This window comes from Phocoena sinus, chromosome 10 (genome assembly GCF_008692025.1).
Source record: "Phocoena sinus isolate mPhoSin1 chromosome 10, mPhoSin1.pri, whole genome shotgun sequence".
In the NCBI taxonomy this organism is placed as follows: domain Eukaryota; kingdom Metazoa; phylum Chordata; class Mammalia; order Artiodactyla; family Phocoenidae; genus Phocoena; species Phocoena sinus.
Window position 1 is genome coordinate 99,825,511 of NC_045772.1, and position 26,994 is coordinate 99,852,504.

General features: G+C 55.3%; 2 protein-coding genes across 5 annotated transcripts; both read right to left on the reverse strand.

The window, feature by feature from the left end:
• Positions 1–6: 6 nt before the first annotated feature.
• Positions 7–10,515, reverse strand: ITFG2 (integrin alpha FG-GAP repeat containing 2). 4 transcript variants are annotated; one of them, XM_032645757.1, is made up of 12 exons: positions 10,285–10,511; positions 6,360–6,455; positions 5,757–5,798; positions 5,491–5,662; positions 4,593–4,732; positions 4,003–4,151; positions 3,542–3,639; positions 3,375–3,428; positions 3,183–3,274; positions 2,063–2,180; positions 1,109–1,282; positions 7–996 (listed from the first exon to the last, which is right to left on the reverse strand). In XM_032645757.1, the coding sequence occupies exons 1-12, from the start codon at positions 10,378–10,380 to the stop codon at positions 872–874; spliced, it is 1,356 nt and encodes a 451-aa protein (XP_032501648.1). In that variant the 5' UTR covers positions 10,381–10,511; the 3' UTR covers positions 7–871. The 4 variants fall into 4 exon arrangements, 2 of the variants coding, with proteins under 2 accessions (XP_032501648.1, XP_032501649.1); XM_032645758.1 differs by lacking the exon at positions 10,285–10,511 and adding an exon at positions 10,179–10,214; XR_004351774.1 differs by having other exon boundaries at positions 3,375–3,639; positions 5,513–5,662; positions 10,285–10,515.
• A 6,764-nt stretch (positions 10,516–17,279) lies between these two features.
• Positions 17,280–25,723, reverse strand: FKBP4 (FKBP prolyl isomerase 4). The gene is made up of 11 exons (XM_032646737.1): positions 25,687–25,723; positions 25,198–25,545; positions 23,233–23,377; positions 22,068–22,210; positions 21,114–21,234; positions 20,734–20,890; positions 20,043–20,133; positions 19,857–19,940; positions 19,455–19,640; positions 18,596–18,835; positions 17,280–17,495 (listed from the first exon to the last, which is right to left on the reverse strand). The coding sequence occupies exons 2-11, from the start codon at positions 25,300–25,302 to the stop codon at positions 17,391–17,393; spliced, it is 1,377 nt and encodes a 458-aa protein (XP_032502628.1). The 5' UTR covers positions 25,303–25,545; positions 25,687–25,723; the 3' UTR covers positions 17,280–17,390.
• Between the last annotated feature and the right edge of the window lie 1,271 nt (positions 25,724–26,994).

Genomic DNA, 26,994 nt, shown 5'->3' on the forward strand with positions numbered 1-26,994 from the left:
ACTTAGTCTATTCTATCTCATTTATTTAGAAAAATTGCCGACCACAACCCAACAAAGGATCGCAACCTACAATTCGAAAACCACTGATTCAGAGCACAGGAATCAAGAGAAGAAGGGATATAAACGGCCCAGGGTATCGTTCTGATCGTGGCCTGGACTGTAAACCCGCATCAGACTTTAAAATCATGAGGGCGGACGACCAATACACTTACAACCATCCTGCTTCTCACTCCAGCGCAGTGTCCAGTTTATTACGTGAGATGTCCCTCGCTCTACTATAAAGTAGGCTTCGCGTTAGGTGACCTTGCCCAGCTAGAGGCTGATGTAAGTGTTCTGAGCACGTTTAACACAGGGTAGGCTAAGCTGTGACGTTCGGTAGGTGAGGTGTGGGAAATGCATTTTCAGTTTACAATATTTTCAACTTACGATGGATTTATGAGGGTGAAACCCATCATAAGTCAAAGATCTGTGGTTCGCCATTCGTGTAACAATCACTGACGTCAGTGACCTGGAGCCGTGCCACAAAAGATGGAACTTGGGGGTGGGTCCTCACTGCCATCGCGCCACTGGCCCCAAAGTCTGGCTGGGGAGCAGCGAGAGATCTGTAGTCCCTCCTCACAAACAAGTCTGTTTCCCACACAACAAGAGTGGGGAGCTCTGGGGAGGGGGCAGTGCCTACCGGTGTGATGGGCGAGGCACACAAGGAAAGGTGTAGAGGAGCAACTCGTCTCCTCCTTCACCAGAAAGACCATGAGGTCTACAGTTCCCAGTCCCCCTAGGGTTGCCGCCATCCTTCCTCTATAATGTGCGCTCCCTGTCTTGCAAATACCATGGACAGCTTGCGGGGTGGGGAGGTTCAGAAGGGTCCCGTTCAGCCAAGACGGCCGGTCCAGCTAGGAGGGATCGCAGAGGCCTGGGGGGCACACTGTGGTGGCCCATCCGGATGGTAGAGGGTTTGATGAAGCAGGGCCCGGGCGGCGGGGAGGTCGTCAGGGTCTGCGGGCAAGAGGGGCTGGTGGGTCTGCTGGGACTTGGCCTCCCGCAGCAGCCCCGCCCCCAGGACTCCTCCACCCCCAGCTCCCGCAGCAGCTCCGCCCCCAGGACTCACCCACCCCCAGCTCCCGCAGCAGGCCGCAGAACTCCGGCTCAGCCTCTAGCACTTTGAGCAGGTTGGTGGACTCCATCCGCTCCAGCTGCACCTCCCAGTACACGTAGATCTTCTGATTGAAGGTGACGTACACGAGGCAGGGGCTGTTGCAGCCCCCTTTGCAGGCGTAGAGGCCTGGGGGAGAGGTGGCGGGGGTAGGAGAAAAAGGTCGGGGAGGTTCATGCCCGGCGCGGGCGGCATCCGTGTCAGCAGTTTCTACCCGCCCGTGGACGCCAAGCAGAAAACTAAAGGCCCTCTTTCTGTTTCTTCCTTGCTGGGAACTCAGTAAAGCAGGTAAAACGTAAAATATCTGGCCCATTCCAGATACGGAGAACCACAGTAACAAAGCCCAGGCAGGACAGTGTCCTAGGAGGTGACACGTGCTGGTTTCCCATCTCAGTGACAGCCCCAGGGTAACGCGGGGCGGCTTCTCCTGGGTGGTGATCCCTCTTCCCAGGTCACTGCAATGTGGCACCAGCGCGTCGTTCAAGTGTTACCATTTCAGTGACCAGAGACACCCCCAAAGGAGTTAACGCTGCTTCCCAAGGTCCCCAATTTGGAACTAAGAGAATGGAACTTGGAGAACAGTCTTCAGAGTCCTGACATGTTCATATGGGGAGGAACTTTCCCATATCTCCACACAGCAGGCAGACAAGAACTCATCCGACTCTTTCTTTTTCTGAACAACCTGCCCCCCACATCTGATCCTTTAAAATATCCAAAGATAGACACCTCACTGTCTTTTATCTCCTCTCAGTTAAAACTGTAAAGATGGCAATCTGGTACCCACTCACACCCTCTAACGGAAGAGCTGAAGAACTCGTTTGTTTACGAAGACTTGTGTCAGGGGCCGCAGTGAGAGTGGAAGCAAGGGGGACAGGTGTGCTTAGCAAGGGGCGCAGGGCAGGGTCCCACCTGCACAGAAGGCGCGGACGTTCTCGTCCACCTGGAAGCGCACGACGGTGCGGTTGTGATCAATGATGTACGTCTGTCCGTCCCAGGCACAGGCGACCACCTCCTCGTGCCCGTTGCCCTGAAAAAGGCCAGAGACAGGGATGCAGGGGTGGCCAGGAGCCATTTTATTTTATTTTTTCAATTTATTTATTTTTCGCTGCGTTGTGTTTTTGTTGCTGCGCGCATGCTTTCTCTCTAGTTGCGGCGAGCGGGGGCTCCTCTTCGTTGCGGTGCGTGGGCTTCTCATTGCGGTGGCTTCTCTTGCTGTGGAGCACGGGCTCTAGGCGCGCGGGCTGCAGTAGCTGTGGCACATGGGCTTAGCTGCTCCACGGCACGTGGGATCTTCCCAGACCAGGGCTCGAACCTGTGTCCCCGGCTTTGGCAGGCGGATTTCTAACCACTGCGCCACCAGGGAAGTCCCCAGGAGCTGTTTTAGAAAGGCTTCCTGACCGGGTGGATGAAATTACGGGAGCTGTGGACTCGGCTCCGGGTGACAAACAGCTGGGAAGGCAAACTCCCTGCACTTCTCACCGAACACGTCCCGGCACCTGGCACCAGAGGGGGCTGCCGAATGAGCCACCCCCCCGAGGGTGCTCGCGACAGCCCTAAGTAGTAGGCAACGTCACTCCCATTTTACATTGAGGCAGTGCCAGTTTACAGAAACAAACTCACTCACCCAAGGCCACCCGGCCGGGAGGTGGCAGAGCTGGGACTCAAAGCCAGGCCTGTCCTGACCTGACCTCAGAGCCTCACGCCTCTTCTCCTAGACCCTCAAGCAGGCACAACGGCCGCATCAGTGCAGCTCCACCTGCCGACCCAGGGGCCACGCAGCTCTGGTGAACGCACACTTGTGTGCGGACATCTGCAGATGGGCGAGCAACTCAGTTCCGGACCCTAAGAACAAGTTGCTTCTCTTTAGAGCCATCGGCTCTGCTGAAATGGGAGCTTCCCCAGCGGCACAGAGAACAGCGCTGAGCCCGTGGAGTGAGGGGAGCTCGGGGGCCAGGCCTGTCTAGGGAGCCTTGAGGTAAAGGCGGAGTCGGCTGAGAAGGGAGAGTGGCCCCCATGGGCCCCCACGCACCGTGACGTCCAGTTTCTCGAGGGCGAAGAGCTGGTGGTCCACCTGCACCGACCACAGCAGCTTGTCCGCCTCCTCCGTGAGCTTCAGCGTCCCTGTGGGGAGAGGCGGCCGGGCTGGGGGCAGAACCCTGCGCAGACCCCGGGCACACCACTGCCCACCCTGCACGGCCCACGGCTGACCCGAGGGACTCACCATCCAGGGTGCAGAGGGCAAAGAGGCCCGAGGCGCCGCTCTTGGGGCTGCGGCCTGCGGGCGCAGAGGGAGGGGCGGTAGAAGGACCGGAAGAAGGAAACGTGGAAGGCAAGGCTGTACCTCCCCTCCCCCTTCACCCCTGCACCTCCCGCCCCGCCCCGCCCCACCTCGCTTGATGTTGCCGATGAGGTGAGTGGAGACGTTCTTGTTGTGGATGCGGCCGGACGTCTGGTGCAGCACAACGTCTCGGGCAGCGGGGGTCTCCCTGGGTGGGGGACGGCGGCTAAGTGGGAGCCCAACAGAGCTTGGCTCTCCGGACCCGCGTGGGCCCCATCTCTGTGCGAGCTTCCAGGACGCGAATCAGCTGGGAGACCTATCGCCCACCCCACCTGGGCCAGTGGGCAAGTCGAGAGAGAGGGACGGAGCTGCCAGGCTGGAATCTCAGAACCTCTTCCAGTTGCTGCGTCAGGGTCAGGATTCCCTGGGTCCCGAAATAACCTTCCTTAATGGGGCAGAGGTGCTTGTGCCGGGACCCAGCTGAAGCTGCTCCAACCACAGACCCATCCACGGCTGTGGGCGCCCACCTCGCTGCCAGGCACCCCACCATCCACAGGCCCGCCCCCCTTACCTAGTACCCTCCTCGGGCCCCTCAGAGGTGGGAGGCGGCCCAGGGTCTGTGTTCCAGGTACACAGCAGAATCGCGTAAGCACAGCCTGGCTGAGATACCATTAGCTCAGGAAGACCCATGGGCCCTGGAGTCACCGAGAGACTGTCCACCTGCACCAGAGAATAGGGGCTTAAGGGAACTGCTGGCGAGAGAAAGGGGAAAGCCTGCAGAGGACGGGGGTGGGCAGGGGCCCTGGGACATGTCCTCAGCCTTCCAGGGCAGCAGCAGGGGGGAGTGCAGCGTCCACGGGGCTCCTGCTGGTGCCACCCTCTCCACAGGGAGCACCTGCGCTCCCGCGGCGCGGATACCGACGCGACACACCCACCATCACATCCCTAATTCTTAGCGCAATGTTCCTTCCTGTCGGCCTGTTACTGGCCATCTCCCCTAAGACCCTGATTCGAAGTGATCTCCTCTGGGTCTCTGTCAACAAGGTGGTTTTCCCTCCTTCCCACCCTGAGCCCCAGCCCCCGCCTGTTCTCCCACAAGCCCCCTCCAGGAGGGAGGTCCGTCCTGCTCCTGGGCTGTGGCCCCCACACTCAGCCTCTCACCTGACCCTCCAGCATCCACTTCTTGAGTGACACCAGCTGCCCTGTCAGATGCTCGGTGCCATCACCCAGGTCCTCCCAGCGGAAAGCCCGGACTACACGGTCTGTGTAACCCACCACCAGCTCGCAACAGCCATCGCCATCTGTGGATCCAGAAAATGAGACGAGTTTGGAGCCAAACCTGTCTTCGCCAGCTGCAGTCCTACAAGCACGCCCTCCTCCCCGCCCCTCTAGCACCACCGCCACTGGCACTGGTTATCAGGTTCGACCTCAGGCCCCCCTGCCGAGCTGCCACGTCACCCCTTGAGCCAGGCACCCGCTCCCCTGCCTGCTCTTGCACTCAGAGCCACACAGCTGCCTCGCAGGGCCGGTCGCTTCTTCCCCCGGGTACACGACTCGAGTGCCCTGGTGCACCCATATCCCTACCAGCACCTTTGAGACAGCCTCTGGCCCAAGTACCAGCCCCATATCCAACCGGCTCACTCTCTTGCAACCTTGAGCTGTTGATCAGCTGTCCCCTTCTCGGCAGGGACTCCCCTGACAACTCCACTTAGAACAGCCAACTCTACCTCAACACCCTCCAGCCCCTTTCCGTGGGTGATCGCCCCCATGGCACTTACTACTTTCGAATATACTATTTAATTTTCTTACCACATTGCTAGTGTTTATTTTCTGTCCCTTCCTAGTAAAGGTCCAAGAGGGCAGTCACTTTTGTCTGTTTTATTCACTATTGCAATCCCAGTGCCCGGAACGATGCCTGGTTTATAACGGGAGCTCAGCAGCCTGGCGTTAAATGCATGACAACTGCCCCAACACTGATGAGACCCCTGGCTCCCTCGAGATCTGCTCTGTTGCCCCTTGACTCCTATTCCCTGGCTGCCTGCAAGACAGCCATGCCCACCGATGTCGCTGATCAGCATGACCTTGGTGTTGGCGGGGATGTGCTGCTTGAAGACTGGGCGCTGCTCCTCCCCGCCGAGGGTCTCGTGGTGCCCAGAAGCATCCAGGGCCTTAGTGGGCGTAAGGTCACACAGGTGAAACCAGCCCTCGGCACTCACGGCCACCACCAGGTTCTGGGAGAGACAGAGGTAGAGGAGGGGGCTGGTCGTCAGAGCACAGGAGTCGGGGATGGGCCGAGGGAAACCCGCAGCACCCTGGGCTTCCTACCTTTCCTTTATTACACACATCTCCAACCCCGACGCACGTGAGCTGCAAAAGAAGAAAGAGGGGCTCAGGGGGACACGCTAAGGGTCCCCAGTGCTCCCTAACCTCTGTGAAGCACGGAGCGGGCTTCTCATCACCGTCATTCACTGAAAACTCCTGCGCACGCCCCACATCGAGAGGCCGGGCTAATCCCGTTACTGTGCTCTGGGTCCAGTTCACCAGACAGCAGTGTAAGGACCTGGGGTAGTGAAGACAACTTGGGCTTAAACAAAACAAAAACTACATCAATAGAGCCGGACTATCATACTTCTAGACGTATTCAAATGACTGCCCCCATTTTCTACTACACTTTGTACGATCAGACAACCTCAGCAGATCCACGAAGAACTAAGGGAGTCACTGCACCGCATAAGATGAAAACCAGCCGGCTGTGTGTGGGCATGACATCTGGGAAGCCTGGGGGCTTCCCTCCGATTCAAATGAACCCTTAACCAGTAGCTGGCGACCTCGGACACGCTGGGGAGCTCATGCGTGGGGCCCAGCCTCGACAGTCCCTGGGCAGGAGGGGTCCCTTCCCCCTGGAGACCCAGGGAGCTGAATACTGACCATTCCCTGGCAGGAGCAGGTGAGCCACGGCCGGCTGTCATCGTTCTTATACACGGACAGCTTTCCACTGGTGTCTCCCACCACCAGTTCATTTAACTTCAAATGGAGAGAGAAGAGAGGGTTAGGCTGGGGTCCTGCTGAGCCACTCAAGCCCTTCTCGACTGGGCCCACTCTGCGGAAGTCACGAGACCTCAACCTGCACCGTCATCAACTTTATTAGCAAGATTTCGAGACCAACACAGTCACCGTCTCCCAGGTTCCTTATCTCCAGTTAGGGCTATGTGTGTGTTGAGGGCAGGGCAGGTTAGAGACGGGCCAATACAGGATCTGTGCTCCGTCTCAGAAAAGTCTGACATCTGAACAGCTCAATGCCCCACACGCCTGCTTTCGGCGCTTCTAATTTGTCCTTACGCATGGGACACGTTAGGAAAACGACCCCAAATATGTAACCTTTGGAGAATTTAACTTCAGAGCTCATATTTAATCAGGGGCCAAATCAGCTCTGGGGTCCTCCCTCCCCTGGCAAGGCCTTTCGACGTTGACACAGTTGGCGGAGGTGCCGGAGGGGCAGCATCCCAGCTCTGGGCCTCTGGTGCCCCCTAGTGGTGGCTAAGCTCCCAGGAGGGTCTGGAGCCTCTTCGCCGTTTACATGTGGGCTCCCCATTTCCCAATGGTTCCTCAAAGGCTGGCCGCCCTTTCAAGGGGATAACGATGATAGCCAGCTGGCTCCAAATGCCATTTCCAGAAATACTTTCATGAGTCCTTCTTGGGGGGACAGCTAACACCCCTTCCTGTCCTCAGAGTGAATATTAGATTCTCAAGAGATTTAATTTTAAAGGCAACAAAGACATAACAGATCAACAGTAAGAAAAAATGAGAAACAAATTGGGGTTTATTAATAATGATTTGAAGCTCACATTTATTATATTTTAATAGTTACGGCAGTTTCTGGTGGGGACACTAGATAACAGAAGCATAAAACAAGTTTATCTATTTACATCAAACCCTCTGCACCCTGGAGGACTTCTGCAGACACACAGGAAAGGCTGAATAGCGCAGAGCCTCCGAGCGCGGCTGCCTGAATTTGAATCCAGCCCTCTACGCCTGAATCTTTTCATCTATAAAACGAGGATCACAGGACTATCCACCTCATAAGGTTGCCGTGAGAACCGAGCTAACGGAGGGAAGCATCTAGAAAGGTGACTGACAAACAGCAAGAATAACAGGGGGTTTTCAGCTTCCAGTTAAATGCCTCCAAGGCTTGGGGAGCTCAGCATCTTTCACACAATTCACTCTTTTTCTATACATTCATTCAATAAATGCCACAGTCCATAGTGGGCCCTCGATAAATGTTTACTTAATGACAAATTAAGGATTTTTTTTTTAACAAAGAAAAATCAGAATGAAAGAGAATGCCCAGTCAACCCTTGAGTTTTCAGGGAAAGCTGAACAACCCGTTAGGGGCCCAAAGACAAATGCCACAGATCCACAGTTGTACAACTGCTGAGAAGGACCTCAGTTTAACAAGGGCACAGACGAAGGAATAAAACTGTAAAACAGCGTGGTGAGTGCGGTGAGTGAGTAGATACAACTCAGTAGGCGACCCGGACGAGCACAATTCCGGGGTCGCCCATCTGCTCCCCAGCACTTCTGCTCCTCTGTGGTCCATCCCGGCTCTGGCCTCTGGAGGTTACTCAGTGACACTAAAGAACCCCGGCTGCAGAGTACCCCTTCAGTCAGAAATGCTACCAGAGAAAGGAAGTGTGCTCTTTCTGTGACCTGCGTCCCCCTTCTAGACACCGTCTCCCCACTGGTTCTGTGGGGTTCTCGAGAGTGTGTATTCTATCCCTGGCTTCTCCCTCTGACTTAGCAGGAAATAAATTACTCGCAAATAACTTTAGGTTACTGGTTTAATGGGATGAAATAAGTCTTTTTCCTGCCCCAAATCTCCAAAGGCTGGCCTGGAGAATCAGTAACAAAATTTCTATCCATACTCATGCAGGCTGAGTGTACCACACCGGAGTAGTAGCCAACTACCTCACCTACTTGCCCTTCTTTCAATTATATTTATTAATAACAGGCAAAACCCTTCAAATTGCTTTGAGATACAGAATGACATTTGCCTTTAATAACAACCCTCATTTATTCAACAAACATTTACTGAGTGCCTACTATGTCCCAGGCACTAAGTATTGGGAATACAGCAGTGAAAAAAAGTTTTTAAAATTCCTATCCTTACAGAGCTTACAATGCTTACAACTAAGGTTTAAAAAAAAAAGAGGTAGGGAATTCTCTGGCGGTCCAGTGGTTAGGACTCCACGCTCTCACTGCCGAGGCCCAGGTTCAATCCCTGGTCGGGGAGCTAAGATCCCACAAGCTGCACAGCACACCCACGCCTTCCCTCCCCCCCCCAAAAAAGTAGCGTGATATACCTAATATTGCAGAACTGAGTGTGCAATTCCCTTAGAAAAGTACAATTGCCAAAAAAAGCTGACACTGTGAAGCTAGGAAAAAAAGGCACGTGTGCCCTTTTAAACAATCAGGTAAAATAGAAAATAATGCACATCTAACGTCACTTCGTTAATGTACTATTTCAAAATGCCTCCCTTGATTGTCTCATAAAATTATACTGCTGAGCATATGAAGAAACGAGAGAGCCCAGAAAACATAACACAAATTTATGGGAATAACTTTTTCCTCCCTAGACAGGATAGAGCCAAGAGGCCTCATAAAATACTTTTTCCGTCACAGCGCAAAGGAGGCTGGGGGCGGGGTTGGGGGTGAGTGATGGGGACGTTTTAGCCCGAATTTTTTTTCCCTGGGAAGAGAGCACAGACAAGTTAGGGAGGTGAGGATGAGATGTGAGGGAGGCAGAGAAGCGACGGGGGCAGAGGGTAGGAGAGGAGAGCAACCATGTGCTTTGCATACACACCCTCGAGGACCCCACGGAAGCCTGGCGACACCAGTGGGGAGACAGTCTCTAGAAGGCGGACGCAGGTCACAGAAAGAGCGCACTTCCTTTCTCTGTCAGCTTTTCATATGAAACTGAGATTATGGAAAAAAATGTCCCACACCATCAACGGCCACCGTTCCCTTGGATGCTTCACCCCAGAACCCTTTACATCTTGTAATCAATGGGCCTCACTACATTTCCCTATTCTTCTATCACCCTTCCCCCGCCCCACGATGAGCTACCTGCGGGCTAGGGCTTTTTGAATTCCCAGAACGCAGCAGAGCCCTCGGCCCACAATCAAACGCTACCGACGACGCTAACGCGTCCTGAGCGTTAACCGAATGCCAGATACGGTTCTACCTGCTCTACCTGTATTAAGTCACTTAACCGACGGGAAAAGGAAGGACCGCTGGGGGAGGAAAGGGACATGGACACTGAGCCAGTAACTCAACCGAGGTGGGCCCGCCGGGCGGAGACGCCCCGGTCAAGCGCCGAGAGCAGTCCGGTGGGCCGGGCCGAGCCGGGCGGTGCGGAAGGTGCTCCCGCAGGAGCCGCACGCGCGCTCTTAGCCCACTTCCGACGCTCTGAAAGGGAAGGCGGCCCCGGAGGAGCTGGGAACTCGGCCACCACAGTTCACAGACTCCTCTTGGGAACAAGTGACTGACCAGGCAGTGCACCCGGTACGCGAGTCCCTAGAAGGACACTGGAGCAGGGCTCCGGACCAGTCCAGCCAGGATGCCGGGTACCCGAGACGCCCACACAGCCCTTCCCGATCCAGCTCTCAGCACCGTGCGTACGCGCGCAGCCCGCGAAGCCCGCACCGCCCGCCGTGCAACGCACGCCGTCCACGCCCACACCGTACGCACTCGCAGCACGCACACGCCGCCGCGGGCGGCCTCCTCCGCTCCGCCCCACCCCGCCCCACCCCGCGGTCGCAGACGGGCTGCGTCTCTCCAGTGCGCATGCACTGACCGTGTCGTTATCGACGTCTCCGAGACAGATGGCGTGTGGGAAGAGGCTTCCGCTGAACTCCAGGGCCACGCGCTGTACGTAGCTAACCGACCTCATCGCAGTTCCCAGGGCTCAGGGACCGGAGAGCCCCGCTAAGTGTTCCCGGAGCCCCTCCCGACGGCCGCCCGAGCGGAAACCCACCCACAGCGGGAGCTTACGTCACCCCCTGCGCCTCCAATCGCTGCCTTCCTCGGTTAACCTCAGAGAGGAGGCGGGCCTTCCGGGCGCGCCTGGCGTGGGGGCGGGGCTGAGTGACAGGGCCTCGGGCCATTCCTCTTCTCCGCAGACTCTGCGCGCCCAGGTCAGCCGACGCTGGCCTGGCCGAGCCGTTTCCTTGGCAACAGGGCTTTCGCGGCCTTGACCTAATAACCTTGACCTTGTCCTTTGTTGCCCTGGCAGTGACGATTCCCAGCCGTCAGACCATCCCTGAGAATCACAATAATCGTAATAACCGATGACTGTGTGGTTTCCAACAGTGTTTAAAAAAAACTGCGTAGCTCCCCATTATGAGTCTTGAAATGAGGGTAGTGAATCGGACCAGCTTTTTAAAAACCGAAATAGAAGAGCGAGTGCCGGGCTTCCCTGGTGGCGCAGTGGTTGAGAGTCTGCCTGCCGATGCAAGGGACGCGGGTTCGTGCCCCGGTCCAGGAGGATCCCACATGCCGCGGAGCGGCTGGGCCCGTGAGCCATGGCCACTGAGCCTGCGCGTCTGGAGCCTGTGCTCCACGACGGGGGAGGCCACAGCAGTGAGAGGCCCGCGTCCGCAAAAAAAAAAAAAAAAAAAAAAAAAAAAGAGAGAAAATGCTAAGTAATCTCAAGTAGTTAAGGTAAGTATTATTTTTGTGAAACCTTTGTTTCAATTGTATATATTTATACGTGTATATACTGGCTTATCAAAAAAAATTTTTTTTTTGTCCCACGGTGGGTGTGCTCTGTGGGTAAAAGTTTGAAACTCACTCGTAAAGCGCATTGCACAATTATTGTTTCATGTAAATAGTGCAACCACCCTGTGACCTTGTCTCCTTATTCCAGTTTTTTGGATGAATAAACGAGTTCAGTAAGATAAAGCAACAAGGCAGAAAGTGATGGAGGTGGGGCTCAGACCATAATTGTTCGGGCCAAAACCCCACGTCCTTTCTGTCATTGACTGCCAGAGTTCCTAGCAAAGTCCTCAGGCTAGAAATCGGGGTCGCTGGGATTCTAGGTCTGCTCTGCCCACCCCCACCGCCCCACCCCCGGCACAAAGCTCTTGCTTCCCTCCCTCGGGGGCCCCCCTCCGTAGCGTAAATGGGACATCGCCATCAAGGCTGGCCTCGGGGAAACCTTCCATGTTGAATCCAGTGCAGCCTTTCCTTGAGCCTCATCAATCAGGATATCAAAAGTATTATTTGTGAGATTCTACAGGTGTTCGGTATATTTTTAGGTTTAGGTTTGCAGGCCCAGACTGATCTACACGTTGTTCTTTCGGGAGTCAACATTGTAAAAATAAGGACGTCTACCTCACCTGGGGATGTTGGATCAGGGCTGGCCTACTTTCTACATCTGAACATAGTGGGAGAGGGCCCTGGAGGGCAGGACCTTTTTGTCTGGGGCCGGGGAGGGGACCGTGATTTCTAGCCTGAGGACTTTGCTAGGAACTCTGGCAGTCAATGACAGAAAGGATGTGGGGTTTTGGCTCAAACAATTCCGGTCTGAGTCCCAGAAGACTGGAATAAGGAGACAAGGTCACAGGGTGGTTGCACTAATTACATGAAATAATATACGTGCAACATGCTTTACAAGTGATAGCTGGGGAGGGGATGGCCACGAGAGCCACAGCACCCCTACCCCTAGAGATCCTGTGGCTCTCATGGCCAGATAAGATGAGAACAGGAAGCAGTAGGTCAGAACGGCAAAGAGGAGGTAGTCTGGACAGACGCTGGGGACTGTAGGTACCCTTAGGTTTCTGTTTCTTGTGGTGTATTGGGGGGCTGGCCAGGTCCATTCTAAGGCTCTGGGTCACATGTGTGTACCTGGTGCTTTAAATCCATCTGCTTACGGAGGAGTTGCATGCTGCTTTGTACCGCACTACCACATCTCTGTTCTCTCATCCTGGCTCAAACCCTAAGCTTCATACTAGGGTTAAGGGGTGGAAAAACAATCAATTTTAAAATGTTTCCCTCTAATAAGTGTAAACTTATTTAGTTCTGAATTGTTTCTTTTCACTGTATGTATGACTCCATTGTTTTCTCTTTTCCCAGCCCTGTGAATGAAATAGTAAAATAAAATAATTAATAATCCAGGACAAAATAGATGAGGATCACCTTCCTCCTGTCTCCCAGGGCTCTGGCCTGCCCCAGCTCTCTGAAATGGGACCCTGACCCCGGCGCCCACCGTGCCTTGGTTTATCCTCCTCGTAACTTGGGCTTCTTGTTCTTGGCCTTCCTGTGCCAGGGTGCCTGTTTTTGTTTGCTCTGTGTTTGTCATTTCATGAAGGTCATGTCATTATGATTGCAACTTGGATACAGTGCCTTTTGGCCTTTGTCAAGAGGGCCAAACAAAGGAAGGAAAGATAGGTCTCCGAGCAACATGGCGAGAATCAAGCCTCCCTGCCCCATGCCTCTCCCCGCTGCGCCAGTTACTTTAACTGCAGTGAGTGTTACGGTCCCAGTGAGTGGAACACAGGCCCAGGCATGGCAGAGCCACGCAGACAGAGGCCCTGGCTCCGCAAGGAGACCCCTGTTGTTGGCCCTTCTTAGTGAGATGGTTGGCGGGTCTCCAGCGGCACTACCTAGAGCTCGTCTCATTTAGGCCAAGCGCTCTCTCAGTGTGGGTTTTGGCTTCCTCCCCAGCACTGCCTAACCAGGCCGTCTTCCTGGTTAGATGACTTGGATACGGTGTTTGTGTGGGCGTAGCCGAACAATAGCTTCAGTAGAAACGTGCGAATGGCAGGGGAAGGGGAGGTGTGTTAAGCAGAAAGCGTTTCTAGGGAGGTTCTTCGTCCCCCTCTTTCTGCACGAGTAGACAGGGTGGGCCTGTTCAGGGTGTCGGCCTAGGGTGCCCAGGGGGGAGACAGGACCTTGAAATGAATCTCTTTCTGCATGTGAGGCCCAGAGCCACTCACCGTCCCGAGGGTGGGGCCAGAGCTTCCAGTGGGTTCAGAGTGAGACCTCCACAAGTGTGGTTCCCAGTGCACCTTACCACGCTGAAGGTTCTAGAGGTCGCGAGGCGCAGAAAGCTGTCCTCACACTTGCCTGACCCAGCCGTTAGGCAGAACAGCAGTGTGGGCCCTGCTCTGAGCGAGATGGCCATTCAGAGCCCGCTGCACGTGCGTGGCGTTTCCCCCGCCCGCCCCCATCAGAACCCGTCAGAGCTGTTGCCTGTTCAGGACTCTACTGGCCATTAACTGAAGCATGGACAGTCGTTCTTGTCACCGAAGCCCAAACATCAGGACATGGGCTTGAAACGTGAAGGGCGGTGAAAATGTTTCAGGAGCGGCTAGAGGTGGTGCTCGTGCAACATTGTAACCGGACTAAAGGCCACGGAATTGTTCGCTTTAAATGGTTAAAACCATGTGACTTTCACCTCAATGAAAGAATAATACAAACGTAACCATTTTATGTGTGAGGCACTTCTAACGGTGGAACCGGAGACTGGAGATCTGAAGGGAACGCGCTTGTCTTCGGTTGGGGGACAGGGTGTGGCTGGTCCTTTCTTCTAGTCAAGGAACTCTCAGTTCACTAAGGCACTGCTTTTTCTTGATCATTCGTCCCTAGAACCACGTTGTGAATCTTTCACGTTCTCACTTTGCCCCCCAAAGCGGTATATTGAGTGTTCGTTACGTGCTAAATGAGGTTTTGTTGTGTTTTATAATTAAGGATAGTTGGTGCCTCCGAGCTATCCGAGGCTGGCAAGCAGCTGGGGAACTGCAGCCGTAAAGTCAGCAATAACGATTTCCAGAAAGAGGACAAGAATGTCTTCTCACACTTGCATTGGCTTTTTTCAGCACTGCCCTAAGCCCACTGTCCTTTCAACCTAAGGCTTACAAAGCTTTGAGGAGTGCTGGTTTGGGACCGGGAAGGTTGGTCTTTAAGACAGAAGGAATAAGGCATCGAAGATTCCACTGTTTCTCTATTTCCAAGCAATAGTTTCCTAAAAAGGGACTACCTGTTACTAGTTCTGGCTAAAATATCTTCCACGTGTTATTTCTCCAACTGAAATGAGATTCAGAGTTCACCCTCTCACTCAGACTGGTGTGGCTGGTGGAGTCCAGTGCACCGATGCTGGGACGGCAGGCTGGCCCAGGCCCGCGGGGTGTGACCTGCAGCCCAAACGGGCTGGGAAGGCGCAGTTAGCGCTTAAGCAGTGGGAGGGATTCGACTGGGACGCAGCACACAGTGACCCGCAGGGGCGCACACAGGAATGCGGGGGAGCCTTTCACAGGACAGGCGGACGGGGTCGGGGCACGTGGGGATGCTGGGAAAGGGCTGCTGGAACGGGGACTGCAAATACCCGGGAGATAAAAATCTATAGAACTTGACGTTTGGACCAGCACTAGGACAAGATAAACCCCATTTAAGATCTTCCAGAGACCACGTGGTAGTCTGCAGGAACAGCTCAGTTCTGGTTGCCACTGGTTCTCTTTACTCCACACATTCTCTGCATATGGAAAGATTTAAGTGTTGGTGAGGAGGGTGTGACTGACTGGGAAATAGACTTGCACCCGACCCAGAGCAGAGTGGAGTAGGTAGTGCATTTATTTTTAACCTTAAAGACTTCTGGCCACTGTACTAAAACTTTTTTATTTTTTTAAATGACTATGTTGAAGTCCTAACATCTTAATTTTTGCTGTATTGTGTCTTCGTTTCTGTGCGAGGGCTTTCTCTAGTTGTGGCAAGCGGGGGCCACTCTTCATCGCGGCGCACGGGCCTCTCACTATCGTGGCCTCTCTTGTGGTGGAGCACAGGCTCCAGACGCGCAGGCTCAGTAGTTGTGGCTCACGGGCCTAGTTGCTCCGCGGCACGTGGGATCCTCCCAGACCAGGGCTCGAACCCGTGTACCCTGCATTAGCAGGCAGATTCTCAACCACTGCGCCACCAGGGAAGCCCAGAAGACAGTTTTAATGGTACATAAACCAAGGGTTGTCCAGTTTCCAGGGTTCTACAGATGTGCAGTTATGGTTTGGGGGTTCCCCCCCCCCCCCCCGCTATGTTTCAAATTCTTGGAATCCTACAGAAGCATCCAGAGGTGGAGGGAATAATCTCAGGCATGCTTTTTGTCTGTCTCGAGGCTCAACTTGCCTAAGGTCACATGAACCTCAGGGCAGTTTGGATTTGTTCAAGAGGTCATCTCACATTCCAGGCAGATCATCTTTCCATTTAAGTTCTGACCCTTGGTTTCCTCATCTGTAATATGGGGCAATACCTTTTTTGTAGGACAGTTACAAGATTAAGTTAATCTGTGTGAGGCTGGGCTTACATCAAAAGTGCTTAGTGAGGGTTAGCTATTATCATGGGCTGCAGGGGCAAGTCTAATCCTGAAATACCAGAGAGACCCAGACACAAACCCTAAGCCCAGGGCTATGATGTGAACCCAGCAGGGAGCAAGCAGTGGCACTGGGAGAAAAGAACACCCAAATTTTAGTTCTGGCTCTAGCACCAGCCATGCTGTACGACTTGAACTTTTTCACAGAAATTCATCTTCCACAGTGAAAGTATAGAGAAATTTCTTCTGGAAGGAACTGTACAGGCATGTGGTGGGCAGGCTAACCATATCACCGAGCAGAAAGGACTAGACAGCCCCCACAGACAAGGGAGAAGGGCACAGACACAGGCTCTGGCCTGCAGTCAAGACCATCCAAGGCTCAGTGTGATTCACTCACACCCCTTGGCTTCTCTTCCAGGGCCCCAGAATGCTATAGAAGCCAGGGGTCAAAGCGCGGTGAGGAAAAAGCATAAGCTTGTCCCCATTAAGGCCAAGGAGCAAGCTGGACAGTGGGCCTGAGGGGCTGCTGGTGCTGCCGGGCTTGATGACTGTTCTTCCCTCTTCCCTCGTGTAAAGGGCGACAGGTGTGGGTCACACCAGGGGTTTCACTTCGTTAGGAAACCAGGACAGCTTGAACTTTCCACTGGATCAGTTAGGCAGAAGTGGACAAATCGAACCTCAAAGCAAACTCAGTCACTTGGTCCCAACGTAGTTTAGATGTTTATATATTTTCCTCTTCCCAAGTGTTAGGGAAGAAAAACCAGAGCTACTAAAAACCTGCCAGGCTGCTGGGGGGTGGAGTGTGGGAGACCCACGGGCAGGCTTTGAGCGCAGGCCCCACTACAGCCCGTGTGGTGCGTAGGAGGCCCTGCTTGGGGTGGGCGACTCTCTTAGTTTTGCCCCCTGGTGTGGCCGCCCATGCCCCCCACTCCGAGGCCAAACACAAAGGGCTGCCCAACACCCAGGTTTTATTGTTTCCACTTTACTGCTCAAGCCCAGAACTTGAGGCGAGCCTGCACCTTCAGCAAGTGCAGGGAAGAGGCTGAGGGGGTGGGACACGCCTGGCTGAGGAGGGACACTGACGGGAGGGGGCACAGGGGTGGTCACCACACCAGAAGGCAGCATCAGCCACACTACCTGGGGCGAGGAAAGGAGAGAGGTAACGGGCACAGCAGTGCTTCCCATGCCCCTAGCACCCACGTCCGCGAGGAGGAACTGGGGGGGAAGGGGCTGTCCAGGGGTCCCCCCTCCACCCTGCCTTCTCATCAGACCTCACGTCCCTACCGCATGCCCCCTTCTACCACCTGAAAGACGGACAGAGAAGACAGAGGAAGCAAAATAAATAACGTTCCCGTGAGTGTGCGTGTGGAGGGACATTCGTTCACATGGAATGGGGGAAGGGAAGGGGGTGACACCACCTAAAATGACCCCCCCGACCTCAATCCCCCAGCCTGCTCCTTTCCCCCTTCCCCCAAAGCCACCATCGAACCCGATAGAAAAATAAAGGTCTAATTCACTCAAAGTTCTTCAGTTTTTACAAAACTAACAGGGTGGAGTAGGATAGGGAGGAGGGGGCAGGCAGCTGGGAGCAGGGCTGGGCGGGGCTAAGCTTCCGCCTCCACCTGAGGCTGGCCCCCGGCCACATCGTTCTTCTGCTCGTCCTTCATCTCCGCGTCAGCGGGCTGGTTTCCCGCAGCTGTGGCCTTGGCCTGCGAGAAGGGAGAGGGGGAAGGGGGTGAATTCCAGTTCTCATTTGCCCCCTGACGGTAAAGGTGATACTTACCCACATCCCCACACTCTCACCTGCCTGCACCCAAGTGATCACCTAGCACACATACCAGGTGTCGTCTGTACCCAGAAATACTCGTGCCCAAGTTAATAAAAAAATACTAGCTGCTAACGGAATTATAGGAACACAGCAATTCCCTTTCCATGTACGACTTAAAGATACACCTGCTCATGTACAAAATGAACGAATTCACTTTATGGCAACACTATAAAACTCTACTTGTCCATGGCAGCTACTGCCACGTGTGCCTACTGAACACTTAAATACAGACACTTCAAAACAATTTAAGTATAAAACACACATTGGATTTTGAAGGCTTAATCTGAAAAAAATGCAATTAAAAAAACTACACGTGATATTTAGATACCTTGGGTGAATTAAATATTAAAATTAATTTCACCTATTTTTTTTTAAAACACAGCTGTTAGAAAATTTAAAATTCCAAATACAATTTGCATTATATTTCTATCAGTGCCGGTTTAGAACACTGGGAGGCTAAGAACTGGGGACCTGGGTGAGCAAGATACGGTGCATCCACACAGTGGAAGACCACGTGAGCCTAAGAACGAACGTGAAGCTCTTTCACACGTTGATGTAAAATAAGCTTCCAGGTATGAAGAAAGCACGATGCACAAAGCAGTAGGCAGAGCCCGCTGCCTGTCGCCAGGGATCACTGTCTGTCCCGCCAGCACACTGGGTGGGGGAGGGAGCCTTTCCACTACACCTTCTGTGTAGTTTGAATTTAACCATGTACGTGCGTCACCTATTTAAACCTCAGTTTCTGAAACCTGAGTTTTAAACAGGCAGAGAACGTAGGCTGGAAAGAGCAGCCAACTCCTGACACAGGGGGCCAGACCGGGCGGGGGGGCGGGGGGGGTGTGTGGAAACCCGGGCTGCTGCTCCAGGCTTCCCGGGTCGGCACAGATAGGCACAGGCCCAAAAGGCCCGCCCGGGCTGTGCTGGGGACGAAGGGATGCCTCTGTCCCTGTCCCCCCTAACCGCTCCCGTCCCCACCCTCACCTTGCTCTCCTCCCCAGCCAGCCTCTCAAACATGTTGGCGTAGAGCTTCTTCTCCCGTTCGAGCTGCTTGCGGATCCGCTGCTGGCAGACAGCCAGCTGGGCCTTGGCGGCTTTATTGCTGGGGTAGAGCTGCAGGAGCTTCTGGAAATCAGCCCGTGCCAAGTCAAAGTCGTTCACCGCCAGGTGGGCCTCTCCCCGGCGGAAAAGGCCCTTCTCGTTGTTGCTGTCCAGTTCCAGGGCCTGAGACACAGGGAGCACACAGCAGCAAGACCTCAGATGCTGCAGCTTCTCTGGCCAGCACTGGGTTCCCGAGGCAGCCCTCAGCAGGATGAGGCCCCACCCCAGGAAGAACGAGCCTTGGGCACCACACGGAAAGGACCAAGGTCTAGGAAGGCACCTCATTTAGTCCAAGAGGCAGACAGGGAAGACAGGTCTTTAGATGAAAGAGAAGAACCTGTGACATTTCCATGCTCTTGTTTTTTTTTTTTGGCCGTGCCATGTGGCTTAGTTCCCCGATCAGGGATGGCACCTGTGCCCCCTGCGGTGGAAGCACAGTCTTAACCACTGGACTGCCAGGGAAGTCCATCTCTTTAGACTAAAGTGGGTACATAGGAGGGAGAGGCAAAGAGCCGGGGAGGAGGGAACACGGAGCCAGTTCTTCCAGCCAGTGTTTCTGCCCGCCGCTGCCTCCGACCACCAAGGCCAAACCACTTGCTTCCCACAGCCCTGCCTCTGGGCCCAGCACCTGAGAGCCCCACGGCTCCGTCCTGCTACCTCTGCCCTAGTCACTGCGGGCAAGTTCCAGACACGCCGGCAGCTCGCCCAAGCCTGCCCGTGAACACTGCCCTCGCTCTCTCACCTTATTGCAGTTCTCAACGGCAGCTGAGAAGGCTTGCAGCTTCAGGTGACACATGGCCAGGTTGAGGTGGGAGGCCAGCCGAAGGGCCTGCGCCTTCTGTGCGTCCTCGGTGGAGAAACTCGACTCGAATTCCAGCCAGGACACGATCTTCTTGTACTGCAGCAGAGCTTGCTTGTACTTGCCTTCCTGGAATGGGAGGGAGGCTCAGGCACCCGGCACAGCTTCGGTGGCCCCAAGCTGTCGTACCCTGTGGACACCGGTGGCCCACAGGCGCGAGGAAGTCCCACCCCGCCCACCCCCTACCGCCGGCTTGACCAGGCAGCTCGGATCCACTTGGTGACAGCTGCAGGTGCCGACCCGCCGCTCCTCGAGAGCGTGCTCAGGGCCACGCGGCAGGCTCACCTTGAAGTACATGGTGCCCCGCTCCTTCACTATAGTGCTCTGCTCCAGCTTCTCCTCTGAACTCATCTCCCAGGACTCCTTGGCCTGCCGTACCCCAGGGGAGAAACGAAGTTGTCAGCCACCCCAGGGAGTCACGTCCAGGGTGGGACCTGACTTCAGGGTAGGGAAGACCTTGAACAAACTCACCTTCTCAAAACTCTTGAGCTGTACTTCATACTTCAGCTCAGCATTTGGTGGGATCTGGAACTTTTCCTTCCCAACACTGCCGAAAGCATAGCTGTGGGGCAGGAAAACGCTAGGTCATCTCAGCAGCACTTAACCTGCTCCACACTGAAAGGGCTTCCTGTTTCCTGCAAAGTACCTCCTCATCGCTTCGGTCTTGGTTCAGATGTTTCCTGCTTGGCAAAACCTTCCCTGACCCCTTCACACAATTCCTTGGGCTCTCACTTAGCATGTTACAAGTCTTTCTAATAACTCACATGACACACGGGCACGATTACTAATTTAAATGGTAGCCCACAGAGCAATGAGTCACTAGAAGGTGGCAACAGTGTCTTTGAATAACTAAGGATTTTCGGCACTGTGTCCGGCACACAGTAGGTGCGTTTCAACAAATACAGTTAATGGCTGAACGAACAGAAGATGAAAATCTTGATGTCACTAGAAAAGGGAAGCTGTAGCAGCATGACTGAAAACATCAGGTTTGGATTCAAGGAGATCGTGATGGCGTGCGTGCAGGGGGTCCAGAGCACAGTGACCGCACGCAGGGGAGGCGTACAAAGGGCCGGTTACACAACTCAGTGTGGACGAGTAGATCTGACCTTGGTCCACCCACCTGTTCTACAGACTGCCACACCTGGGCCAAAGTGTACCTCACCTGGGCTTGAGATACACGATGGAGTGTTCTCCTTTTTCCATGCGCTGAATGGCTTTCTCCAGCCCACAAGGCAGATCCACGCTCTCCCCCTCGCCGACCTCAAAGCGGAGCTCCCGGCGGTCAAAGATCTGGTCCTTGTAGTACCCTTCCAGCGCAACTGGCGTGAAAGCAGGCAGGAGACTGAGGAAGGATGCCGCCACAGCCGCCCCCATTGCCTCGTCACTTCCTGCTCCCCAAACGCCCTTCGGCGTTCTCAGACGTGCAGGAGCGTCAAGAGGATGGTTCAGCCCCTCGCTTCACAGAGGAGGGTACTACGAGGACAGGCGACCCGGGGCGTGCACACCAGAACCCGACCGAAACCCCACCCTGCCCCGCCTCACCCTCCACTAGGGCGCCATCGTTGGGCTTGGCGTGGCCTTCCCCGCGAGCCCGGATTCTCCTGATGATTCCGCCGTCTTCTTCGTCCGTCAGGTCCTCTCCCTTGAACTCGAACAACTCCACCTGCAGGACAAGGTGCAAGGGGTCACAGCTCCTCTCTCGCTCAGAAGAGTCCCTAGTAAGTACCAGAGCAGGTCTGACCGCGAGGGCAGCGACGGCGGGAGTGGCCCGAGTGGCAGTTCTGCGAGGTTCCCGGGAGCTGCCCTGGCTCGGCTTGGGCAGACGCGGGCAGGCCGCAGGGCTTCACTTCACCTCAGGAGATCACTCTGTGCGCTCGCTACTCCCGTAACAGTGTGCTCTCCAGACAGCCCCAACCCAGCTACTGGACAAGCTCGGCCCGACGGGCGTCAGCAGCCACCCAACACCTCTCACCAGCCTTCCCGACGTTCTCCCGGCATCCACTCGGTAGGGCCCAACCATCTTCAAGTCTGAACACTGTCAAGTTCCAGCTCCTCAGCAAAGGTTTTCCTCCCCGCCCCTGACCCACGCAGCAGGCATCTCTCCCCTCCTATCATCTCCGGAGCTCCAATATTCTCTGCTGTCAGTCACCACTCTATGTAGATAATGACCTCCTGATTCCTTTCAGTTAGGACTCATCGCCTCTGGGCACCGCCCCAGAGATAAACAGGCCTCAAGCCCTCACCCTGCTGCTTCAAGTCTGAAAAGGGGTGCGTGGCTACCTCTTCCCCCCTGAACCCTCATCACTGACCACTTTCTGGCAGCAGCAGGTTACATGCATGGCAAAGCTAGCCGCTCTCTCCATTCCGCCCCTTCCCCCGAGGGCAGGCCCTCAGCCTTCGCTACATTGTCTCCGAGAGGCAGGAAGCGCTGGAGGGCAGCCAGGCCCTGGGCTGAGACAAGGCTGGCTCTTTGCCTTGCTCTCTGTGGCCACTCACCTCGAACACAAGCGTGGCGTTGGGAGGGATCTTGGGAGGGCTGCCCGCCGAACCGTAGGCGTATTCTGGCTTGCAGGTGATGTGGCACACTTCCCCCACCTTCATGGTCGCTACAGCAATATCCCAAGCCTTGATGACCTCCCCTGTAGGTACAGAAAAGAAACAGATCGGGACTTCTCTGGTGGCGTAGTGGTTAAGAATCCGCCTGCCAATGCAGGGGACACGGGTTCGAGCCCTGGTCCAGGAAGATCCCACATGTCGCGGAGCAACTAAGCCCGTGTACCACAATTACTGAGCCCGCGCTCTAGAGCCCACGAGACACAACTACTGAACCCACGTGCCACAACTACTGAAGCCTGTGCTTTGCAACAAGAGAAGCCACCACAACGAGAAGCACACGCACCACAACGAAGAGTAGCCCCCGCTCGCCGCAACTAGAGAAAGCCCGCGCGCAGCAACAAAGACCCAACGCAGCCAAAAATAAATAAATAAATAAATTTATTTAAAAAAAAAAAAAAGGAAGAAAGAAAAGAAAACAAACAGGTTCTCCTTGGCAGGGATCTGACTCTGAGTTCAAACAGTGGCCTCAGAGACTTACTGTCCCATGCCCAAGGGGAAGCTGGATACTCTTTAGAAATGGGACCAGGAAGGTAGAAAACCTGCTTGCAGACCACTTTAAAAAAAAAAAAAACCACTCAACTCTGGAACAAAGGGATTCAAGAAAACAAGGCAGTCCATCCTCGAAGAAAAAGCAAGGCGTTCAGAGGTGATCAGGGGAATGAGAGATAAAAATCAATACAGTTCCAGGACCTCCCTGGTGGCGCAGTGGTTAAGACTCAGCGCTCCCAATTCAGGGGGCCTGGGTTCGATCCCTGGTCCTCGAACTAGATCCCACATGCATGTCGCAACTAAGAGTTCGCATGCCACAACTAAGGAGCCGGTGAGCTGCAACTAAGGAGCCTGCCTGCCACAACCAAGATCTGACGCAACAAGAAAATAAATAAAAATTTTAAAAAATCAACATAGTTTCACGACAGTGGAAACAAAAAAAAAAAGAAAAAATTAAGATTGTAACAAACCCTTCCTTTTTGAACTCCTGAGAATACTGTTTCTGCTTGTGACAGCTCACACACCCTGATCCCACCAGCCCGCTAACCATGCCCACCTTTCCCCAGGTCGAAGGAGAATCTGTCCTTGCGGTCCAGGCTGGAGTCAAACTTGGTGCCATCAATCAGCCAGCCCGTGTAGTGGACAGAGACTCGGTCCCCGATCATGGGCATCTCCGTGCCTGTGCCCTCTCGCTTGATGACCTGGAGGAAGGGAAGAAGGTGAGCACCTGGGGATGGACACAGAGGCACCACGACTACCCACACCCCTCTGACCAGAACGTAAACAGACTCTTCTGCCTCCTTGTAAGTAACTCGACGAGCCCGTCATCAAATGACTGCTGTGGAGCTTGGTTAGAACCAACTGACCTCCCTGTCTTCCACTATGATGTGACTTGGTGTGAAACACTGGAGACAAAACAACACCTGAGTTCAAGTTTTTGCCGTATGCTCTTGTACAAGTCACTTTCACTCTCCAGACCTTATTTGTAAAGTAGTAATCATAATCCCTATCAGAGTGGTTACAGGACTAAACCGGTGAAAGACTGAATAATTAACAGCAACAAAGGGAAAAGTATTTATGCTACGTTTCCTCATTCTTCCTAAACATCAGTCATCAGCTCAGGATCTAGTTTAGAGAGAAAAGAGGAATACGAATAACGAAAAGAACAGGAGCAGTCCGGGAGAGGTAAAAGCAATCAGCAGGTCACAGGTGAGCCCGGGCGCGCAACCAGGCCCTAAGCTCTGACTTGGGAATTGAGCATTCGTGACTGGCAGGCTACCGAAGTCCTTGGTTTCAGGTCTAGAGCATTTCCCAGGAACTTCTAAGACTCTTGCTTCTCTTCTTCACCATTTATAAAATTTGGTGGCTCTGTGGGCTCCCTGGTACGTGTGTGGTCACCCTCGAAGGGAAAGCTTCCACGATGGAATGGATGTGGACTTAAATAGCAATAGAAAAGGAAAGGGGAAGGAATGGAGAATCAAAGAGAAAGCGTCTCCCGGGAAGCCGCGTCCCCACTGGGAGAGCAGCCAGGTGCGTTCTGCACCAGCTAAGAGCGCCCCGAGGTCTCGAGCTCGCCCAGGGCACACGCGCACGTGGGGCTGAGCAGTGGGAAGCCAGGAGGGGAGACGCTGGGTGAGGACTCGGCACGAATCCGGGCTAGGATTTCGCTATCCTGGACAGCGCAGAAGCAGCTCCGAACCGCGGCCGGCTGTCCTGACGTGGGTCAAGATGCCCCGCTGCCTGGGTCCCAGACCCCTCCCCTGGCTCCTTGGGCGGTAACACGGTTTCGGGCGCCCAAGCAAAGCACCTCCTCCCAGCCCCGCACCCCGCGCTCAGGAAGGCCCGGGGAGGGGGGGGTGAACTACAGGTCCCGGCATGCAGCGGGGCGGGGGGGAGGGGGACAGCATGGCCGAGCGGGTGACCTAGCCGGGTCTCAGCCTTTAGAAAAGGGGTGACGAGAAGGCGGAGGGCGCCGGGTCCGCGCGCCAAGTTGCACAAAGGCCGGCAGACCAGGAAATAACTCCTGGGACCCGCTTCGCGTTCTGGCTAATGTTTAACTGCCAGGGTCGGCGAGCTCCGCACCCCCGAGGCGCAGGCGGCCGGGGGGGCTCCCCGGCGGCGGCGGTGGCGGTGGCGGCGGCGGCAGGGAAGGAGCCGGCCGCGAGGTCCCGGGTCGCAGAGAGGGGTGGTGCACGCCGCCCGGCCCCCCGCAGCTCACGCGCCCGCCCCCCCGGCGCGCCCCTCCCCGCGCACGCGGCGGCCGGAGCAGGCGCTGCGCTCCCGGGCCTGGGGGACTGGGGAGCGCTCAGCCCAGACCTCTTCCTTCCGAGCGTGTGGCCGCCCTCCCGCCCCAAACCAGTGGCCCGACCAGCAAGGCGGTGCGCCCGGCCACGGCTGCACGCCGCGGTCAACGGCCGGCCGGGAGGCTGCAGAGGCGGCCGTCCGAGCCCCGAGCCCCGGCCGGCTACTGGAGCGCGGCGGCGACGGGCTCTCGGCGCCCCCCGCCGCCCCCGCCCCTTACCTTAAGCACTCCCTCATCCTGCTTGGGACTGATGTCCACCCCCTCGAGAGGCAGCGGCGCCGACTGCGCTCCGCTCTCTGCAGCCTTCGTCTCCTCTGCGGTCATCGTGCCGTTCCTCGGGCAGCGGGCGCCGGTCTGTGCGCGGCTCTGCAGGCGGCCGGCCGGGGGCTCGCGCACCTCTGCTCCGGCGCGGGCGGGCGCAGGAGGTGGGTCGTGGGCGGCCGGGGGAGCGATTGGTCCCACCGCCGCGGAGGGAGGGGCTGGGAGGAGCCGGGCGGCCGCGAAGGACGTGGGGGGAGAACTTTCTAGAGACGGCGGCCGGTTCGGGCTCTGGCGCTCAGGGCGCTCCTGCGAAAGGTGGTTTCTGGTTCGTTCCTCCCGCCGGCCGCCTGGCCCCGCCCCGGTCCTGGGACCCTCGGACTCCCGGGCCACACCTCGCTCCCGCGGCGCTCTCTCCCGGCCTCCCCGCCCCCGTCCCCCCGGTCTAACCGGATTCTTCCAGATCCTTCTCGATCCTCCGCAGCGTCCGACGCCGCGCCGCCGGACGTGGGCGCCGCGCGTGCGTCTCCCCGGCCCGAGACGCGGGCGGCCGGCCTCCCCGCCCGGCTGGGCGCGCGAGCTGAACGCAGAGAGAGCGGAGAGCGTTACCCGGGCGCGCAGGGCTGGGGAGGCGACCGGGTGTCCCCGGAGCGGGGCCGGCGTGCGCCTGGGGTCGGCGAAGTGCTGCGAGCTGCCCGTTTGCAGGAAATGGCCCGCGTGGTAAAGGGGCCTTCCCCGACAATAATAAAACTGAAAACCTAAAAACTGTTTCAGCTCACGAAGGAAGCCATTCCACCTTACTGAAAGCCCATGGGAAGAAATATTTTCTTAATACTGGGTTCCAGGTGATTCTGGACTTCCTGTGGCAAGCGCGTCTGCGCGGTGGGCCAACGCACCGCAGCGCCTATATACCCAAACAATAGCCTTTTGACAAAAAGGTCCGTGTAGGGAGGGTCTTGATTTTGCTTTAGCGCTTAACCCCATCATGGCATAGCTCCTGAGGCGTGGTATCAAATAGTTATCGGCTGCATGAATTTGTATTCCAGTAATAATAGAAACTTTGGAGCCCTCGCTCTGTGCTTGGCGCCGTGCTGTGTGCTATGCAAACTGTCCTGTTTAGGTAGGCAACCAAAAGGGCTATTGCAGATGAAATTTTAATACCATAACGTAACTGGGAATTTCATCGTAGTCTTTTCTGTTGGAACTCGGCCGGAAAGGGATGCAGGAGAAAACTGTTTCTTCCAGTGATTTACAGCAAATGTGTTTACCCTTGACTAAGTCTCGTTGGCTGACTGGGGATACCCTCAGAGGACATGGGGGGTTGACTCACTAGAGGCTGTCTATTTCTTTTCTGCACTGTCCTTAGTAGGGTGAGAAGTAACAGTGCCAAGGCCTTCCAAAACGCCAGGGGACAGGGATGGTGGGTAAGGTGCTGGCTTGTTGCCTTGGCAGTTACGTGGCTGTTGGCTCCTGCACCTGTGTTTGGCTGATCTCTGTGTGTGTGCTGGTTTCTTTTGATGCGGGGCCCCTGGGTATTATCTGACAGAACAAGTTGGGATAGGAAAGGAAAGTTCCCTTTGGAGTAATGCTTTTCTGCGTCTTTTTCTTCGTTGGAAGCAAACAGTGTAGGTATGTCTTTCAGTCTGTCAGCACATATTAATTGAGCACTGAAGATGTGCCTGCTTTTGCACGAACACATGCTGACAGTAGAAAGAGCATATGCTTCAGAGTAAGCAAGGAATTGGGTCGCCCACATGG